Here is a 23773-nt window from a genome sequence, read left to right on the forward strand (position 1 = left end):
CTGATTACATGAATATAGATTTCAAAACTTTCGACTCTCAACATTACAGATTTTGCTTATCGTGTCGGAATCATATAAAGATCAAAGTTTAAATTTGGTCAAAAATCTCCGGGTCATCACAGTACCTACCCGTTAAAGAAATTTCGTCCCGAAATTTGAGTGAGGTGGTCATGGCTAACAATAAAAATGTTTTCATGACGAATATGGGTCGATAAATAGAGTTTTATCATTATTGACTAATGTAGATAAAACGATTCGATTATGTGAAGCGTGCGAGTGAATTTGTCACAAAGGATTGAGATAGGGATTTAACTTTTGGCGTAGTCATAGAGGATTTTCGGAATTCCAGGGATTTAAAGAAAATCTTCGAAATCTAAGAGATTTGATTCTTCGGCGAATAAAGAGATTAAGATCTCTATAATTAAATACGGTGATCTGTCTCGATTACTCTGTCTGATATTTCCATTATAAATTAAACTCTTCCGTTCCATTATTCTCACCATTCCTATACTTTCCTTCTTGTTTCATACATCCAAAGGATTCTGAGAATGCTTAATTCAGTTCTAATCCTTGTCCTTATCCTTACTATCGTAACAATCATTCTCCTTTTCCAACTTCTACCCGAAGAATCTGCTTACTTCTACTTTGCTCTTGGGGTTATAGTGCTTTTAATTCTCCCGTGTCTTTATGTTGCAATAAACATTGATGTACACGGTTTGTAATTTATGCGTTGTTATCGGGCTTTATATCTCTCTTTATATTTCAATGTCCCCCTTTCTGTTTCCTATAATCATTGTCATCCACAGTTAATACTCCTTCCTATTTGCTGCGATTTATACTCCAATTTCTATTTCAGAGCTTTGTCCCTTCGTTTCTTCTTCTGGCGATTTGGCATCTCTTGTAATGGTCCAGCATTCGCAGACATAAGTTTCAGAATGAACATTATTAATGTTCTAAATAAGAAGAAACGTAATAGCACGATTTGATTTGTCAAATTACCAGATTCACTGAGAATAGAACTATCAAGAATATACTTTCTTGATATGTTCAGAAGTTAAGCAGAATGACAGAGTTATGTAACATAGCACATGATGACGTTATGATCTGTGAATCATCACGTCCCATTAGAAACTCAGCATGACTTACTGTAATATAATCATGTTGATCAAGTGTCATTATATTATACTAACTCATGCATCAATTCCCAACATTACTTCAATAACATTCATATTTTAAGCTCGAAAGTTTACAGAATATAGAAACTAACAGTTTCTATATGATGTAACACTGATAGCACGAAGAGATTAATGATTTCAGATAAGAATAGTTATGAAAAAATCTTCAGAAATATGAAGGATATTTATAATGAAAGATACGATGATATCTTGGAATTTCTAATATCGATGGATGATGGAGAAGATTTATCCGTAAAGGTTTAGATTCGAAAGCAAGGTATTCGCTAAAGATTTCATCAGAAACAGAATCATTTGGATTCTTTGAAGTCAAACTTATTCTTTGCGATTTGTCCACGGCGTTATTCATAGTTTCGCATAATCTGCTTTTTGGTACTAAATTTTCTATTGAATGTTTCCAATATAATGATACACAGGAAGCACGAAGAGGTACATAATTTCGGATGAGAATATTTATGAAAATATCCTCAGAAATATCGAAGATATTGATGATGATATTTTGGAATTTCTAAGTTCGATGGTTGATGGAGAAAGATTTTCCGCAAGATTTTGACATGACTTCGGAGCAAGATATTCTCTAAAGATTTCAACGGATCTAGATTTATCTGGGTTCTATGAATTTAGGGTATGTTACTTGTATTTCTCCTTGGTTTCCTTTATAGTTAGCTCAATCCGCTTTCCAGTTCCAACTTTTCTGAGCTTTTCTAACATACTAATCTTTATCATCAAACTTTTGATGATTATGGTCGTTTACGGTTATCTACAGTTTCTGCTGCTTCATTCAGCTTTTTCAACATTCAGAGTATTGATTTGTGACTGAGTGCTTTTTAGAATTTCAGAATAAGAGATCATAATTCTAAGAGATAAATGTCATATATATAACTGTTGATGTAGATATGCTGTGAGTTTTCAAAGTACTGATTGCTGATTCCCAGTAATTGTTATGGCAGTTCTCGTTATAAGATGCGGATGAGTATATGATAGGGTTTCAATGAATAAATATAATGATTTATCAGAGAGATTTAAGCCAAAAAGCAATGAGGTTGCTGGTACGTCAGCTGGTAATATGGTGAAATATAAAAGGTTCCCTGGTAACAATAAAAGAGCACGCGTATATATCAACGTTATATTAAGATTGTTTCGTACGAAAAGTCGAAGTTATCTTGCTGGAGCTGTGACAAAACTGGCTATCTCGAACAGCAGATGCAAAGTTATTTTCGGTAATAATAACACTAAAGGAATTATCACAGCTACGTGTTAAACGTTTACTCAGGTTCCGAGTGTTTTCAGGTGCATAACTATATGCATAAATTTTTCCTTCCGTTAATGAAGTGCGGTTGATTCATCCTATCGATTGAGGTGTTTTCAAGAATCATGAAAGGTTTGAACGCAGATTGTAATCGTCAAGATACAAATGAGGTTTAAGATGAAATCAAGTGGCAACTTGAAGAAATGTTTAGTTTCATATGTTATATTCAATATTTTAATTCATTTTAATTGTCCAATGTTATTAGTCCACAGTCGATAGTCCACAGTTGACAATCCAATAATTCATATATAATTTAATATATAATATTCAAATTAATTAATACGTATCGTGACCCGTATACATGTCTCAGACTCGATCACAACTCAAATTATATATATTATTGTAGAATTAACCTCAACCCTGTATAGAGAACTCGTTCATTACTGCATATAGAGTGTCTATGGTTATTCCAAATAATATATATAAATGCGTCGATATGATATGTCAAAACCTTGTATACATGTCCCGATATTTAAAGTGCGTAAAAATAAATAACAGAAATTTAAATGACGAATAATAAAGTGCGTAAAGTAAATAACAGAAATTAAATGACGATAAATAAAATTGCGAGAATATAAATTGCGATAAATAAACTGCGATAAATAAATTGCGATAATTAAATGGTAATACGAAATTAACAGTTAGCTAGGAACAGTTAGCTAGGATTTTGTTAGCGTGGATTCTTAATAGAATTTCATATTGTTAATTAATCTGTTTCTAATCAATTTTTATTGTGTCCATTATTTCTTCGTTATGCCACTTGATGGATTCTGATAGATCAAAATCCAAATATGTAATTGGATGAATATGGTTATTCTGTGGTGAACGGATTTGTATATCAGTGGATGTAAGTAGGATAGTATATGACTTGTTGAAACAGATTTAAAGAACGTACAATGTAACTTATTAATGTGAAATTTAAATAATCCTCGGGTATTACCTACCCGTTAAAATATTTTCACCATTAACAGTTTGTACAAGAGAATTTTTAATTACAATCTTTATGAAAACATATATACATATATATTTTCTTCAGATGTATTCATGGATTTAATGAGTTAATATGATATTAAACTCATTTGCTTTTCGGTTGGAACTAGAATAAATAATCTCTAAAACTTTAGAGATTACATATTCGCCATGTCGAACGAAGATAAATGAGGTAGAACGATACGTAGAACGAAGATCATACTCAAAGTACATATGATGATATTGAAGCATGGATTGTTGATGGTACCGGTGCTGTTATTGATTGTACTGTTGGTGCCGGTGATGTTGCTGAAGTTGGTACATTTTGCACCATATTCTCCGAATTGATTATTCGAGCGCGAAGTTCTTTGACTTATTACTCCAGGATGATTGTCGGTCAGAACGAGCGGATGAATAAGGTTCTGAATTGTGGATAGAATATGATCTTGTCGAGTTACCCTGGAAATGGGACTGAAAATGGTGTCTCGAACAGGTTCGCTAGTAAACGCTTCAGGTTCATTGTGAGGTGAATTCGGTTGGTAGAAGGGATTGCTTTCTGCGCGTTTCCATTAATTAAGTCAACTACGAATCCATCAGATGAATTGGGGATAGCTGATTGATGGATTCATTCTGGTGACACCGCTTTCGAAGCTTAGGTGAATATCCATGACGGAATAGTTGTCGGAATAACTATCGGGTTAGCTATCGAAATCTGAGGGACTCGAGCTGGTTGAGGAATTCATATCGTACAATCAGATGAAGGATTTTCGATAAGAAATAGATTATAGGATGTAGATTAGTACCCTGCAATACATAATTTACATATGCATATAATACTAAAATCCCATAAGTTACGGAGGAATCTACGGAATATGTCAGGCAAAGTTACAGTAACAGATATGCTAAAATATGATGTACCAGGTACGTTAAGATATGAATTTTGTCTATACACTATTAATGCAATCCAGACAGTAAGATATGTCTAGATTAAGAATGATAAACACGTGATTCCCTAAGAATGATAAGCAGGTAATTTTCGACACGAAATGATAAGCAAAACTTTTGACATGCAGACATGGTCGAAGTCCAGTCTTACTAATGCATCCTAACGACTTATCAGTTAGACACACTAATTCAGACCTGGTTCGCTAAGACCATCGCTCTGATACCAACTGAAGGGACCCGTCCTAATCCATCCGGACAAAGTCCATATCGATTATAAACGATTCACAACAGTTGATTACATCGCGAGGTACTTGACCTCTATATGATACATTTTACAAACATTGCATTCGTGTTTGAAAAGAAAATCTTTCATTACATCGAAAGTTGACGGCATGCATACCATTTCATAATATATCTAACTATAATTGACTTAATAATAATCTTGATGAACTCAACGACTCGAATGCAACATATTTTGAAATATGTCATGAATGACTCCAAGTAATATCTTTAAAATGAGCAAATGCACAGCGGAAGATTTCTTTCGTACCTGAGAATAAACATGCTTTAAAGTGTCAACCAAAAGGTTGGTGAGTTCATTAGTTTACATAAATAATCATTTCATAATTTTAATAGACCACAAGATTTCATATTTCCATTTCTCATAAACATCCGTCCCATGCATAGAGGCAAAAATATCATTCATATGGATTGAACACCTGGTAACCGACATTCACAATATGCATATAAGAATATCCCCATCATTCCGGGATCCTCCTTCAGACATGATATAAATTTCGAAGTACTAAAGCATCCGGTACTTTGGATGGGGCTTGTTGGGCCCGATAGATCTATCTTTAGGATTCGCGTCAATTAGGGTGTCGGTTCCCTAATTCTTAGATTACCAGACTAAAAGGGGTATATTCGATTTCGATCATTCAACCATATAATGTAGTTTCAGTTACTTGTGTCTATTTCGTAAAACAGTTATAAAAGCAGCGCATGTATTCTCAGTCCCAAAAATATATATTGTAAAAGCATTTAAAAAGGGAGCAAATGAAACTCACGCATATAATTATTATAAAACAGTTAATAAAGCATTTGCATGTATTCTCAGCCCAAAAATGTAATGAGTAAAAAGGGCAAATGAAACTCACCTAATGTATTTTGTAGTAAAAATACATAGAATGACATTGAACAAGTATAGGGTTGGCCTCGGATTCACGAACCTATATCATTTGTATATATATATATATATATTAACACACATAATTGGAATCGAACAACTTTATATATATAAATTTATTAGTTATTTCTTCTTTTATATTAATAGTTTATATGTTTCATTTATTCATTTTATATATAAAAATATTAATTTTATTATGTTATATGTATTAAATATATACATATTCTTTTTATATCATTTGTTTATTAAAATTATAATAATACTAATTACTATTAGTAGTGGTAAAAAAAATGGTAGTAGTGATAATAAATAATATCTTAATGAGAATAATAATGTTAATATTTCTATTATTGATAATAATAATGATATTAATGATAATAATAATGATATCGTTAAAATATTAATTTTATTGTTAATTATAGTTATGATTGTGATTTTAGTAATTACTTAATAATAATACTCATTATAATATAAATAATAATACTTATAATGATAATAATAATAATAATAAAGATTATGATACTTATAAATATAATTATAATACTTATATTAATTATAATGCTAGTAATAATAATAATAATAATAATATTATTATTACTATTAATTATAAGATGATACAAGTATATATAATTAATGAAACTAACAATGAATTTTTATTATTTTAATAACAATAATCATACAATTAATCAGATTTGTAACTATAATCGTAGTAATCATGCATAAATGATGATCTTTATCATGGTACTTATTTTAGTAAAAATAATAATAATAATAATAATAATAATACTAATAATAATAATAATAATAATAATAATAATAATAATAATAATAATAATAATAATAATATCGATAATGATAATGATAATGATAAAAGATGTAAAACTACCTTAGAGTTTCTACAAAAAGAATACCCCGAACCGGGCTCGAACCCGTGACCTCTCGTACCACAACCAAATGCCTAACCACTGATCCGTTTCACATTTTTCCTGAATGAATACTCCTCTTATTGTTATTTATTATATTTTCTGATTTCCTTCATCTTTTTCCTTTTATGACCCACTGATCGACCAAAGGGTTTACAAAAAAAATATACTAGTCACACAGCAATTTACATTCTTCATTCGAATTATAAATAACCTGGGATGTTTGATTGTATTAACAGAAAAGAAAAAAGGAATAAATAAATAAAAGAAAAAAAAAGAAAAACAAAGAAAAAAAAATCACTGTTATGTTCATCAAGAACTCGATCAGTGACTTCGAAATTCAAGCGGTTTTAGATTAAGATTCCTACACAAAGTATGTATTAAATCATGTGCAGAAACCTTAGAAATTATTAATTGGACTCAATTCTTAACATACAACTCGAATTTGATCTAAACTCATACGGTTTAACTTTTTAACTCGAACTTTGACTCCCAAAATTGGAATTCGATAGGTTAAATTGGACCTTGAAACTTTCCAGATATTTTAAGCCAAAGATTTCTAACATAACAGCTTTAATAGATTTTTAAAATCGTTAAGAATTCGAATAATTGAAGAATTAGTTTATAAACAGAGCAGAAACTGCTCGTTTGACTCTTTTTCTGATAAATTCGATCATACTGAAATAATTGAGACTGATAAATGATAATGTTGATGATAGAGCTGAATGTGTTACCTCATTTTATTGAATAATTCGTTTAACATATAATCAACTTGATCGACAGCATTTTTTTTAAGCAGGTACATAAAAAAAATAAAAAATAAAAAGGGAATTGATTTATAACAGATTGGTACGAAAGAAAGTGATATTTAAAGACAGAAACAAAATTAGTTTACAGTATGAAAGTGATATAAATCTGATTTTGATTCCTTCTGTATTTAACCCGTAAGAATTTTTATATAAATATATAGTTATATTATTAATAATATGAATAATAATAATAATAATATAAATACTAATATTAAAAATCATAAATCATGATAATTCAAAAGAAAAAAATATGACTTTCAATAAATATGATAGTAAATATAAAATAATAATACTGATATTAATTATAATAATAATTAGAGTTATAATGTTTCTACTAATTATGATATTAATAATGGATACAATATTATTAGTAATAATAACATTATGACAAATTAAATGTATTGAGTTTTATATCTATATTTTGAATTATTAATATTCATAGTATTGATATTAATTTTATCTTTATAATAATATTGATATAACAACTATAATTAAACTTATAATTACATTTAATATATAAAATTTACAATTTATTGCTTATGTAATATATAATTAAGTATTTACACACAATATATGTATGTATGTATATATATATATATATATATATATATATATATATATATATATATATATATATATATATATATATATATATATATATATGATAATAATATCTATACATAGAATCATATGTAATTATATAGATTCCATATAATTGTTAAACTTATATATTTATTTTATGAAATACATCCTAATGATTATTTTCAAACATCATATACACTTATATATAGTATTATTAATAATCACTTTATTACCTTATATTTTATTTTACATTTTCAATTCTAAAGATTCATATATATATATATATATATATATATATATATATATATATATATATATATATATATATTTAAAATTTCAAATTATTGTTTTTACTTACATTCATTTATATATACATGTTTATTACAAAATTTTGTTCGTGAATCGTCGGGAGTATTCAATGGGTAACTGATTACATGAATATAGATTTCAAAACTTTCGACTCTCAACATTACAGATTTTGCTTATCGTGTCGGAATCATATAAAGATCAAAGTTTAAATTTGGTCGAAAATCTCCGGATCATCACATTGAAAACCTTTGATTTAAATATTCATTTATGGTGTGCCTTTTCAAAATAATGCAATATTTACAAAACGTATCATATAGAGGTCAAATACCTCGCAATGAAATGGATTTGGAGCGATCGTCACACTACCTCTGTGGAGTCATCCATGTGCTTAGTCCAAGCATCTCGGATGCTCTTAGTGGCATTAGCAGGGGGTTCCTCGGGAACGGGTCCATTAAGTATATACGACTTCTTTTCGACTTTGAGAACAATTCTCAAATTACGATACCAGTCTAAGAAATTCGTATCATTGAGTTTTTCCTTCTCTAAGACAGATCTTAGAGAAAGGTGGTAAACGGGTGTAGTTGCAATGGGTGACATCTACAAAATTAACAAAGTTCTTTTAGTATTTTAATATTTGATCCTTTAATAATTGATTACCCCAACTTTCTTATGAAAAATTAATTTGTTAAAGGCTAGAATCCAAGTTACATTTAACCTTGAGTAGTTGGCTGATGCTCTCTCCACTAAGTTTAAATTAACAAGGTAGGTAGCGATTACCAATTGCAAGTCTAATACAATTTCTATATCTTAATGAGATCCTTAACAACAATTGTCAACTGGTATGTTTAATCCCATCTATGCCTTGGGCATCTTGTGTTTGGCTGATGCTCTCTCCACAAGAAGCACCAATTAAGTTGTCCTATTTAAAACTTATGGTGTTCGGCCCAAGACTGTCATGGAAATTGCGAAACACCATCTCTGTAATCACAAGACGACCGTGGTGGTTGGCTGACGCTCTCTCCACAACGATGTACAAATGACAAGCGAGTGTCTTAAAAAGGATGGCATCAACTTACATTTTAAAAGGGATTTTGTGTTTTGTATTATTTCAATTTGACAAAACATTTCGTATAATAATTGTTGCATGCATTCGACAATATATTATACGTATACTTTAGATAAAATCATATTTTATATGTTGGTCTTGAGTTTATAGAATCTCTATTGTAGTCACTCACGGCGTGTTCAATTTTAAACTAATATCCTATATTAATACGTATATATTGAGCGCGCTAACTTAAGACCAATTTTTAGTTTCTAATAAAACTCATTTTATTTAAAACTTTATACAAGAGTTTGGTTTAAATTTATTAAATTCATAATTTATTAAAATTCATAATTTATTAAAATTCATAATTTTAATGTTAACTTTGAGCTTTATGTAAAAACTCCTTTTTATTAAAACTCATTTTATACTTTTACGAAAAACTATTTTAAAAATTATATATAAATTTACCAAACTCTTATTTGTGTTTGATTTGTAAAAAAAAAATTATTTTCTAGCATGCAAATATCCTATATTCAAACATGCAACATACAAACATAAACACAACAATTAATAGGTGCATAGCCAAGCGTTTTCCTAATCGGTTTTCGTGAGCCAAACGAAGGGACCGGGTCAATCTAAGGACATAACAAATATTCATGCTCCATTGTGATGTCTTGAAGCTCCCACTTGCCTAGTCAAAATTTGGTGTTGCAAATGGCTCCAAAATTGCATAGAACTCTATCTTGAATTTTCTTGATGTCTTGTTACATTTTTATAGATAAAATATACAAGTCTACACTAATACTTTTATATCTCAAAATTAAACAAAACATGAAAAATAAAATTATTACAAACCATTATAAATGAAAGAATAATTTACAACCCAATCGAATTTCAACACAACCAAACATCACAAAATGGTCTAAAGGCTTTCTATGCACCATGCAACATAATATATCAACTAGTATATATATATATATATAGCAACTTCTACAACCATACATGCATGTAAAAGGAATGGTTGTAGCAAATAAAATAATTAAGTTGCATTTTAGAAATCTACAACTTTTCCTTTTTTAAAAAATTTTTGTTTATTTCTAATAATAAGAACAAGTTCTTATTGTATATTACATAAGTTTCTTAACACATGCAAAAGCGGCTCTGATACCACTGAAGGGGTTTGTATGTTTTTTTTTATAAAACTATTTAGCAGCGGAAGCATGTACAACAATTTTTAAACCTTTCAAAAACTCCCCACCAAGGATCCAATTGCATGTTGTTAAGAAAACTAAATAATAAATAGTGAGTTTAAAGACTACAACCTTTGAAGACTTTGAACTTGAGAAGAAATAGATGCTTAGGATGTAGGAGCCAAAATAGCCTCCCTCTATCGGTAATCCACACTTGAGCAAAATTCCAATACCAAATGGATGCTAGTCCTCAACCGTTAATGAGTGAAAGAACAAGATTAAGAACAACCTTCTACCTTGTGTTTTCTTACATTATGTTACTTGAACTAGTAACTCTTTTACTTACTAAAAGAAATACTTAGAAGTTGTTTTGCATGAGAGAAAAATGAAAGATAATAAGATGCATATCTTTCAAAAAATGTGTGTACGTATGTTTTATAAATGAATCTTACAAACTTACACACATAAGAAGTCAATAATAATTAGCAAGACCAAAATGATTATTACCAACTCCATTATTGATCTTACAAACTCCATACACAAAGAATCCAAGAGGTGACTAACCACTTTGACTAATCACTTTGGCCTTTTGCACAATTTGTCAAGTTATATTTGTCAAATATAACACAATCAAATGTTACTTGCAACATTACTAGGTGCATATATATTGTTACTTCATTGTACATAATTATTTCATCTAAATAATAATGTTATCATACATATTATGGTTGATTATATTTAAATCGCATTTAAATACTTAATTGGTATCTAGTTGCTCTATGTGTGTGACCCTATAGGTTTATATGTGTTAGTAGTGTAAACATAAGTTAAGGCTTGGGCATTAATAACCAACAATCTCCCACTTGCACAATATTTAACATATGTCTACACAGACAGTGATAAACGTCTAGTAACATGCCACTGCCCCTAACAACATATAAAATGTGTCATTTCGAGCATCCATTGATTCTCAAGTTAGAGAAACTTTAAATCATTATTAAGGTAAGGTATCAGTTATCCTTTTGTTACTGACATCTTGTTGAGCATGAGACATGGATAGTAATCAATCTCATATTTTGCTCATACATTTTGTTACTCGATCAAGATTGAAAATGATAAAACAAACACCATTGAATACATCAATATAGTTTGAGCGTGGCCACACATCTTAATCAATTCAAATCATCGAGGGGCCCATAGATGTCAATCTCTCATTTAGATGAGAGGAACAAATCCCGTATAGACTACACACGTCTCTCATGTGTCTCATATTATACTTAACAATAGCTTTTATGATTGTCTGGCTAAAGAACAACGTTTGACTATGTCAAAGTACAACAATCCTCACACTTAAGACCCAATATGTATCTACGGTCTAAGGATATAAAGATATTACCATTTTCTAGAATCACTTATGACATCGATCCATGAAGTGATCTTGAAAGCGGGTCAATTCCAATGTTTATTCTCTAATAAATATAGGTGAATTTGGTTGCAACTCCCTTGCCTTACTTTCATCTTGATGAAAGTCAACCAACTTATTCACATTAGTCTTAAGTCATAATTATTCCCATAATTGTGATCGACTATGGACGTTTTAGAATAACAATGTTATTCAAGGATTTAAACATACTAATAAAGAACACAACAATTATTAATGAGTATGATTATCTTCAAATACATCATATCATTTAATATAAATGTTGCATAAATGTTCCAAAATATCATAATACTAAATTACAAATCATTCCAATCATTAACATTACGAAGCCCTATGCACCGAGCATGACCCTCGTGTTTTGATTGTGCCAAAGCCTTTGTAAAAGAATCAGCAAGGTTTTGATCTGTGTGAACTTTGCGAATACAAACATCTCCGTTTCCCACTATGTGATGTATGTAGTGGAATCTCCTAAGGATATGTTTGGTGCTATGATGCGATCTAGGTTCTTTTGCATGAGCAATAGCACCATTGTTGTCGCAAAATATTTCTATGGGGTCTTCTATGCTTGGCATCACCCCTAAATCAGCAATGAACTTTTTCATCCACGGAGCCTCTTGTGCTGCCTCCGATGCAGCAATGTATTCAGCTTCTGTAGTAGATTGTGCAACTACTTTCTGCTTAGAACTTTTCCAAGTTATAGCTCCTCCATTCAGGATAAAGACATATCCAGATTGTGATCGTGAATCATCTCTATCAGTTTGGAAGCTAGCATCTGTGTAGCACTTTACAGTAAGATCTTCTTCCACACCACCATAAATCAAGAACATATCTTTAGACCTTCTTAAGTACTTTAGGATGTTCTTGACAGCCATCCAGTGGCTTTCACCCGGATTTTGTTGGTATCTACTCGCCATGCTCAAAGCATACGATACATCTGGTCTTGTGCATAATATGGCATACATAATGGATCCAATTGCAGAAGCATATGGAGTTCCATTCATTCGTCTAAGCTCATCATTTGTGCTAGGACTTTGGTGAAAGACCTCGGTTCTATATAAGTTTTCAGTTTTTTGCCAAAAAAAAAAATATAAAAAAAATAAAGACTTTTATTTTATGACAATATGACATGCTTTACTCAATAACTTACGGGAATATTTTAGTAGAGGTTACATATTGTTATTTAATCGGATATCTTCCTAGTTAATAGGAATATTTTGTATATCTTTTAATTTAGTTGTGGATTGTATGTATCTCTACAATTTTGGCTAGTTGTTACATATTGTATTATATATACGTGAATGATACACCACACACACAATCAAGTGTGTTTTACAAAACCCTATATGGTATCAACCTTCTAGTTCCTGACCGTCACAATTTTTTTTTCCGGTTCACCATGGCTGCTGGCGATGCTTCTTCATCTAACACCACCACTGATTCTCCTCTGCCTCTTTCTACCGTACTCCATATGTTAAACATAAAATTGTCATCCAATAATTATCTGTTGTGGCATAAACAGATGAAACCTCTTCTTGATTATCAACAACTTACACTATATGTTGATAGGCCTCTTCCTCAGCCTTCGCCTACTACTATGGTTGATGGTGTATCTTCTCCAAACCCAGCATATGCCTCTTGGATTGCTGGTGACCAACGTGCATTAATTTTTAATTCAATCCTCTCTATCAGAGGAAGCAATGGACGAGACTTTAGGCTACTCCACTGCACAATCTGTTTGGTCGATTCTTGAAACTACATATCTTCATGACTCTCTCGAACGCACTCACACTTTGCGTGATTCGCTGCGTCACTTAAAGAAGGGATCATCGACTGCCTCAGAATTTTTTCGTAAGTTTAAAGGAATTTGTGACCAACTTCAAGCTATTGGTCAACCCGTTCCCGAAGAAGATAAAAAGCATTGGTTCTTATGTGGACTTGGATCTTCGTTTGAAACTTTTTCCACTTGGACCCAGTTTTCGAGCTCTTGTTTCTCAGGCTGAAAGTCATGAGATGTTCCTTCAGTCGGTAAATGACTCTACTGTTAATCCGGTCGCATTTAATACTACATCTTCAGCATCCACATATTCTTCTCGTGGCCGTGGCAAGTCTAGTTATCGTGGATCCTCTTCTCCTGGTGGACGTGGGCGTGGTATTAGACGCCCACCTAACTGTCAATTATGCAGGAATAGTGGGCATTATGCAAATCAATGTCCAGATCTCCCTACCTTTACTCGCAATCCTAACAATATTGATGCCAACTTGGCCGAAGCCTTTCAGGTACAATGTAATAATACTCCTGATTGGTTTGTTGACACCGGTGCTTCGGCACACATGACACCTAATGCCACTAATCTTGACAATGCTTCTCCCTACTCTGGTAATGATTTCGTTTCCTTTGCTAATGGTGAAAATACTTCTGTTTCTCATATTGGTAACATTTGTTTGACACCGCATATATCTCTTCTTGATGTTCTTGTTGTACCAAAAATAAAAAAAAACTTACTTTATGTGAGTAAACTTACGCAAGATAATTAAGTTGATATTTTATTTTCTGATCCTATGTTCTTTATTCAGAACCGTCATTCTAAAGAAACTCTAACAACAGGAAGACGTAGGAATGGGCTATACGTATTAGAGAAAAGTTATCAAGCCTTTTTAGCCAAGATTTCTTCTAAAAGGATTTAAGCATCTTTTGAGTTATGGCATATTCGATTAGGGCATGTGTCGAATGATATTATTTTTGTTTTAAATAAACTCGGTTGTCTTTCTATTACTTCTGTTTTAACGAGTCCCGGTTTATGTTCTTCATGTCAGTTAGCAAAGAGTAAACGATTACCATTTGATCTCAATTTAAAACATTCTTTACATGTCTTGGACTTAATTCACTGTGACTTGTGGGGTCCATCTCCTGTTACATCTGTTGATGGTTTTCGTTACTATGTTATATATTGATGATTATTCCAGGTTTACATGGTTTTATCCCATGAAGGCAAAATCTGAATTTTGTAGCATATTTGAGGCATTCGTTGCTTTAGTCCAAACACAGTTCTCCTGCAAAATTAAAACTTTTCAGTCAGATGGTGGCACTAAATTTACTAACAACAGAGTTCACAATTTATTTTCTATAAATGGTACTCACCATCGTCTTTCTTGTCCATATACTCTTCAGCAAAACGGATGTGCTGAACGCAAACATAGACATATTACGGAAACTGGTTTGGCCATAATGTTTAATGCTCATGTACCAGCAGCTTATTGGACTCATGCCTTCAGTTCTTCTATCTACATAATAAATCGTTTGCCTACACAGCTTCTTGATAACAAATCGCCCTACGAGCTACTTTTTTCTACTACACCAAACTATGGCAATTTTCGAGTGTTTGGATGTTGTGTTTTCCCTTACTTAAGGGACTACTCTTCCCATAAGCTTGCCCCTCACAGTGCTCCTTGTATTTTCATCGGGTATAGCTCTCAACACAAAGGATACAAATGCCTTGATCTAGCTACTAAACGGATTTACATTACTTGGCATGCTCAATTTGATGAGCTTGTTTTTTCATTTAAAGGCCAGTCATCTACAGCTATGCCTCTTCTTTCCACCTTTTGTGATGACTATCCTATACCTAGTTCACCTTCTTCGCATTCACCCACTATTATGACTCCACCCAATGCCACTCCACCATCATGTGATATATGTGATGATTCTTCACAGATACCGCCTCCACTACAATCTCCTATCTCGCCACCATTGCCTCCACCCCCGTCGCCACCCTCACCACCTCCCACACCACCTACTATACCTGTTACAACCAATACTTCAACACATCCTATGGTTACTCGCTCAAAAGTTGGTATATTCAAACCACGTCATTTTGCGGATCTTTCTCATGTTCAAACCTCCGCATTACATTATGCTCTTTTTGCCAACAAAGAGCCGAAAGGGTTTAAAACTACTTCCAAAGATCCAAAGTGGTTTGTGGCTATGTGTGATGAAATGAAGGCCTTAAAGCTTAATGCTACTTGGGAGTTGGTACCTCGACCATCGAAACACAATATTGTCGGTTCTAAGTGGATTTTTAGGACTAAATTTCTTACCGATGGTTCTATTGATAAATACAAAGCTCATCTTGTGGCTCAAGGTTTACTCAGATTCATGGCATCGACTACTCTGCTACTTTCAGTCTTGTAGTCAAAGCGTCCACTGTTCGAATCATTCTTTCCATGGCAGTTCTAAATAAATGGCCACTTCAACAACTTGATGTAAAGAATGCCTTCCTAAATGGAAACTTATCAGATGTTATTTATATGGAACAACCACCAGGTTTTGTGGACCCCAGATTTCCTAATCATGTTTGTCATTTGAAGAAAGCTTTATATGGTCTCAAACAGGCACCAAGGGCATGGTTTCAACGTTTGAGTTCGTTTCTTATTTTTCTTGGTTTCACTTGCAGTCAATCTGATACTTCTCTATTTGTGTTTAAGAAGGATGCCCATCTTCTTTATCTCTTAGTCTATGTCGATGATATTATCCTGACAGGTAACAATGCTTCTCTTGTTCGACACTTTAACACTTGACTCAACAAGGAATTTCAGATTACAGATCTCGGCAAACTTAATTATTTTCTTGGACTTGAGGTTTCTTATCATGATTCTGGTATTTTCTTGAGCCTATCGAAATATGCATATCACATTTTAACTCGTGCTCGTCTCTTGGATGTTAAACCATCGGCAACACCTCTTTCGCCTTCTACTTATTTTACAAGTAAGGGTGTCTTGTTTGATAATCCTACTCAGTATAGATCTCTTGTTGGCGCATTATAATACCTCACCATTACTCGTCCTGATATCTCCTATGCGGTTAATCAGGTAAGTTAGTTTCTCCATGCACCAACACAAGATCATTTTCAGGCAGTTAAACGAATTTTGCGATATGTTAAGGGCACTTTGTCTTATGGTTTATCCTTTTCGCATGCATCTTCAACAAATATTTTGGGATATTCTGATGTTGATTGGGCTAGATGCATTGAAACTCGTCGTTCCACTTATGGTTACTCTATTTTTCTTGGTGGCAATCTTGTCTCATGGAGCGTGATAGTGCTCCAAATGATCATATATTTAGTATCAATATCCTTCCAATATATAAAGCTTTTAGTTACTATTGTTCTATTTTTTAATCGTTTAAATAAATAAGTGCGAAGACAAAAGAAGAAAACAAAGATTTGAAGACGCAAACGTCCAAAAAGCTCAAATGTACAAGATGCAATCCAAGTGGTTCCATTTATTGATAAGAAAAGTCTAAAAATTACAAGAGTACAAGTCGCAGAACGCAAAGTACAAGATATCTAAGCATACGAAAAGGCGTTCGAAAATCCGAAACTGAGACCTGAACCGAGCATCAACGCGCGAGTCAACGGAGCTAAAATTACAAGTCAACTATGCACAAGAATATAATATAATATATAAATAATTATATATATATATATATATATATATATATATATATATTTATATTTATATTTATATTTATATTTATATTTATATTTATATTATATTATAATATTCAGCAGCCCACGTTTAACTCAATTTGGTGAGCTGGAAATGAGGCCTCCGTGATCGCGGATTTAAAAGGCACAATATCATCGCAATCGCGGAGCTGCAAGTGTCAGAAATCCCCTATAAATAGCCATGAATTCTGCCGAGTTACACGTACCAAAAATCAATCTCTCTCTCTCTCTCTCTCTCTCTCTCTCTCTGAAAGGACTCGTTCATATACATTATAAACGATTCACAATAGTTGATTACATCGCGAGGTATTTGACCTCTATATGATACATTTTACAAACATTGCATTCGTTTTTAAAAGACAAACTTTCTTTACAACGAAAGTTGACAGCATGCACACCATTTCATAATACATCCAACTATAATTGACATAATAATAATTTTGATGAACTCAATGACTCGAATGCAACGTCTTTCAAAATATGCCATGAATGACTCCAAGTAATATCCTTAAAATGAGATAATGCACATCGGAAGATTTCTTTAATACCTGAGATTAAACATGCTTTAAAGTGTCAACCAAAAGGTTGGTGAGTTCATAGGTTTATCATAACAATCATTTCAATATATCAATAGACCACAAGATTTCCGTTTATAAATATATGTACACTCGCAAGTGTATAAAAGTATTCTATAAGTTGTAGGCACCCGGTAACAAGCCTTAACGTTCATGTTTTACCCTCTGAAGTACACCAGATCAGGTGTGTTTAAAATAACCTCGAAGTACTAAAGCATCCCATAGTCAGGATGGAGTTTGTCAGGCCCAATAGATCTATCTTTAGGATTCGCGCCTACCGTACATAGACAAGTAGTTTAATGTTACCAAGCTAAGGGTATATTTCTGGTTTAAACCCACATAGAATTAGTTTTAGTACTTGTGCCTATTTCGTAAAACATTTATAAAAACAGCGCATGTATTCTCAGTCCCAAAAATATATATAAAAGGGAGCAAATGAAACTCACCATACTGTATTTCGTAGTAAAAATACATATAACATCATTTAACAAGTGCAAGGTTGGCCTCGGATTCACGAACCTATATTAATTATATATATTTATATGTTGGTCAATATTTGTCTAACAATTTTTGGTCAAGTCATAGTGTACCACAATCCTAATGCTCGAGACTAATATGCAAAAGTCAACAAAAGTCAACTTTACCCAAAATGACTTCTAAAATTTATACATGTTTATTATATAACTTAACTATAGTCGTTTTATATATTTAAAGTCATTTATTAATAAAAATTTATTTATATTAATGTTTATATATGATAAAATATACTTTTATATATCTTAAGTAGTAAAATTTATAAAGTTCACTTAATATCGTAAAACTATAGTGGTAAGTATTATTAATGTAATTATATTACGCGTGGTGAAAAATATCTTTGTATCCCCAATTTATTTGATAAAATAATATTGATCATAATAATAATAAGTAAAAGTTGTATTATTTCGTAATAATAATAATTATTATTCTATAAAAAATAACAATATTTATATTTACTAAAAATGGTATTATGATAAAATGATAATACAAACATAATAGTAATAATGATATTTTATAATAACAATGATATTTCTATTAAAATAATAACGACGATAGTAATAATAATCATTTTAACAATAATACTAAAATTCAGTTGACTATAACTTCTAATCCGTTCATCGAAACCATTCGATATTTAAATGAAAAGTTCTTAATTTTTCGCTAGCTTTCCAATGACATGCATATCATATACCCTATCTCAGTAGCATATGTATCTAATTCAGGATTCAACAAACCTATCTAAGGATAATATCGAATGCACAAGCATGCATAATCCTATATACTCGAGCACTAGTCAGGGATACACTATTGATATATAAAAGTTAAGTTATGAGTGCTCACGTATCAATATTGAGATTCAATATTGCAGGAAAGTACGTAGACGCAACGGAGATGATAAACACTAGATTGACCTCACGGGCATACCCATGAACCATACCATCACCTCCATAGCTATAACCCATAATTTCCTTAGCTTCGACTCATTCAAAAAACTATTTTAAAATCACTCGGACATCACTCCGTCGTAATATTTTATGTATACTAATAATATCTTGAAATAATACAGAGCAAATATATATATATATATATATATATATATATATATATATATATATATATATATATATATATATATATATATATATATATATATATAAATCGATTGAGAGAGTTTAGAGAAATATATTTTCAAGTTTCTATGAAATTATGAAACCTATTGAATTCTATTTATAATAGATTTTTGAATTATTAAAGTATGAATTATTAAAGTGAATTATTAAAGTATGAATTATTAAAGTGAATTATTAAAGTATAAATTATTAAAGTGAATTATTAAAGTATGAATTATTAAAGTGAATTATTAAAGTTAAAGTAAAGTAAAAGTAAAGTAAAGGTAAAGTTAAAGTATAGTAAAAGTATAAAAACTATGTATGTATAATACGCGTATAAATATATATAATATTAATTTAAATCGTTATATATATTTAATGAAATAAAATATAAATATCGTTATATTTATTATACTGGTTAAGTAATGAGTTGTCAAAAGTGATTCTAGATATTTATAAAAGTTATATACGTTTTAATAATAAAGTTCTTTTTAAACTGAAAACGTTTTTGTACGTTTGAAAATAGATTAATAGAATATTATGGAAACTAATTCTCCACTAGCTTTTGTCTAACTTTCGTAAATGACACTTTTTATTTTTATTTATAAATAGCTTTACAAATTATTCCGAATATCGTTAAGATGAATAGATTTTCTCAAATCATAGTGGACCTTTCAACAGAGACTTGTAATCATAATTCAATATTTCTGATAATTCAATCATTTAATATATTTTTTTTAATTTCGTCGATAATCATATTGAAACAAATACGTTCATATAAAGCATTATACATTTAAATACTTTGTTGACATTTTCAATTTATAACATATACACATATACATACATATTCATATATGTTCATTTAATGGTTCGTGAATCATTGGAATTTGGTCGAGGTTTAAATGAATGTATAAACATAGTTTAAAATCCTTGAGATTTAACTTAACAAACATTGCTTATCGTGTCAGAATAATATAAAGATAAAGTTTAAATTTAGTCGGAAATTTCTGGGTCATCACAGTACCTACCCGTTAAAGAAATTTCGTCCCCGAAATTTGATAGAGGTCGTTATGGCTAACAATGAGAATGTTATTATGACTTAACGATTATGAAGTTTTATCATGTCTAAGAAGTATAGATAAAATGATTCGATTACTCGAAGCGTATGAGGGAAGTTATTGTAAATGAAGGAAATAAGATTAAAGTGATTCGTCATATCTTTTGACGTCATCACAATTGATCTCCGAATTTAAAGAAAATCTTTGTAATCTATGTTGGATTTGATGCTTTGGTGATTAAGGAGATTATGATTCTCTTCGAATTAATACGATAATCCATCTTGATTTCTCTGTCGGGTATTTCACTATAAATCCACCTCCTTACAACTCACACCTTCTATTCTTTCTCCCTCAACTCATATTTTAAAGTATTTGTCAATATGCTTCATCCAGTACTGATTCTCGATATACTCCTCACTTTCATATCTGTCATTCTTCTTTTTCATCTGCCTCCAGAAGAATCTATTTACTTCTACTATACTCTCAGTTTTATAGTGTTTTTAGTTCTTCCGTGTCTTTATATTGCTATATGCATCGATATATACGGTTTATAATTTTTGGGTGGTTGTTGGGTTTTATATCTTCCCTTATATTTCAAAGCCCCTGCTTTTGTCTTCTATAATCATTGACATCCATAGTTAATGCTCCATTCTATTTGCTGCGATTTATACCCCAATTTCTATTTTGGAGTTTTGCCCTTTCGTTTCTTCTTCTTGCGATTAAGCAACGTTTGTAATGGTCCAGTATTCGCAGATATGAATTTCAGAATGAACATAGTTAATGTTCTAAGAAGGAAATGGTAATGTCACGATCTTGATTTGTTAATTTACCAGAATACCCTGAAAAGACCGAATCATCAAGAAAATATATTCTTGATATTTTTTAGAGATTAAATAGAATACAAGAGTCATGTAATATGGAACATGATGACGGCATGGTCTGTGAATCGTCATGTCCCATTAGAAACTCAGTATGACTTACTGTAATATAATCACGTTGATCAAGTGTCATTATATTATACTAACTCATGCTTCAGTTCCCAACACTACTTCAAAACATTCATAATTTGAACTCGAAAGTTTATAGAATATAGAAACTAATAGTTTCTTATATGATGTAACACTGATAGCGCAAAGAGATAAATGACTTCAGATAAGATTAGTTGTGAAAATATCTTCAGAAATATCGCGGATATTTATAATGAAAGATATGATAATATCTTAGAATTTCTAATATTGATGGATGATGATGAAGATTTGTCTGTAAAGGTTTAGAATAAAGAGTAAGGTATTCGTTAATGACTTTAGCAGGCACTGAATTATTTGGATTCTTTGAAGGCAGATTTAGTCTTTGTGATTTGTCCACAGCCTCCTTCATAGTCTGTTCAATCCGTTTTCCAGTTCCAAACCTTCTCTTTTTCTCAGCTTTACCACCTTACTATTCTTTGTCATCAAACTCTTTACTGTTAAGATCGTTTACAATTTTTGATGCTTCGTCAACATTTCAAGAACTAGTTTGCAGTTCAAAATATTTTTCAGAACTTCACATTCAAAGTATGTAAGTCCAGGAGATAGACGTTTTACGTACACATATAACTGTTGGCGTAGACATGCTGCGAGATTTCAAAATACTGGTTACTGTTTTTTGATGATTCGTATGACAATTCTCGTTACAAGATGCGAATGAGTAAATGATGTGATTTCAATAAATATAATGATTTTTAGAAAAGTCAAAGATAATTGAAGTTGTTGGTAAGTTTATTGCTAAGGTGGCGGGATATGAAAGGTCCCCAGTAACGATGACGAAAGGGCAACGTATCTATCGAGGTTATAATAAGACTAGTCCGACTGAAAAGTCGAAGTTGACTTGCTGGAGCTGTGACAAAACTGTCTACTTTGAAAAGGAATTGAAAAGTCATTTTAGCTAATAAATGCCAAAGGGTCTGACACGGATACGCGTTGAACTACGACTTTGGCTTCGAGAGCTTTTTAGGTACATAAATGTGGGTAATATGTGGTTGGATCATCATTTCGATTGTTCATTGTTTGAAGTGTCTTCGAAAACTTCGGAGAGTTTGAACACAGTTTGTAATCGTTAATATACATATGATATTCTAACACAGTTTTGAAGTCAAAGTATAGCTTTGAAAGATGTAGGAATCTAAGAGTGATGTCTTCTGTTAAATCATGACTTGGATTTTGATTTGTTAAAATCAGAATGCGTAATCAAATTTGGGTGAGAATGGTTGTTTTGATTACTATACAAGAATGTATATTGTTGTGAGATTTTGGGAGTGTAGTTGATGATTTGCTTAATCAGATTCGAAAAATGTAACATATTAATTGTGAATTTATATATCTCTCGGGTATTACCTACCCGTTAAAACTTTTTTTTCACAATTAATATTTTGTACAACAGAATTTTATTACAGTCTTTATGAAAATATATATGTGCATATTTTCTTCAGATGTAACATAGATTTAATGAGTTAATATTAAATTAAACTCATTTGATTTACGGTTGAAACTAGAACTGAATAATCCCTAAAGACTTTAGAAATTACATAACTTTTACGGAGTATTTATTCAATAAAATTGAAATTATGAATTAATACTTCGTTATTTGTTGGTGTTTGTAACCCTTGCACCATATTCTCTAAAGCCACTACTCGAGCGCGAAGCGCGTTGACTTCTTCTATTACACCGGGGTGATTGTCGGTTCGAACGAGCGGATAAATAAAATCTAGAATTTGATGTAGTATATAATCGTGACGAGATACTCTGGAAATGAGAGAGAAAATGGTGTTTCGGACCGGTTCGCCGGTAAGTGCTTCAGGTTCATCGCCAAGAGGGCAATGTGGTGGATGGAAGGGATCACCTTCTTCTTGTCTTCAATTATTGAGGAGGCTACGAACCTATCCCCAATTCATCCAGAATAGATGATGGCTAATTGGTTGATCCATTCCGGTCACACTGCTTTCGGAGCTTGAGTGGGATTCCATATCGAAATTCGAGGGACTTGAACTAATGACGAACTCCATTTCGTTCGATTGAATAAAGGATTTTTTGATATGAAATGATTTTTTT

General features: G+C 31.5%; 1 protein-coding gene across 1 annotated transcript; it reads right to left on the bottom strand.

Moving 5' to 3' along the window:
- Nucleotides 1-12200: 12200 nt before the first annotated feature.
- LOC139848737 (secreted RxLR effector protein 161-like) lies at nt 12201-12905 on the bottom strand. The gene has a single exon (XM_071838441.1). It carries the CDS (start codon nt 12903-12905, stop codon nt 12201-12203), a length of 705 nt encoding a protein of 234 aa, XP_071694542.1.
- Nucleotides 12906-23773: the final 10868 nt, after the last annotated feature.

This window comes from Rutidosis leptorrhynchoides, chromosome 5 (assembly GCF_046630445.1).
Source record: "Rutidosis leptorrhynchoides isolate AG116_Rl617_1_P2 chromosome 5, CSIRO_AGI_Rlap_v1, whole genome shotgun sequence".
NCBI lineage: Eukaryota > Viridiplantae > Streptophyta > Magnoliopsida > Asterales > Asteraceae > Rutidosis > Rutidosis leptorrhynchoides.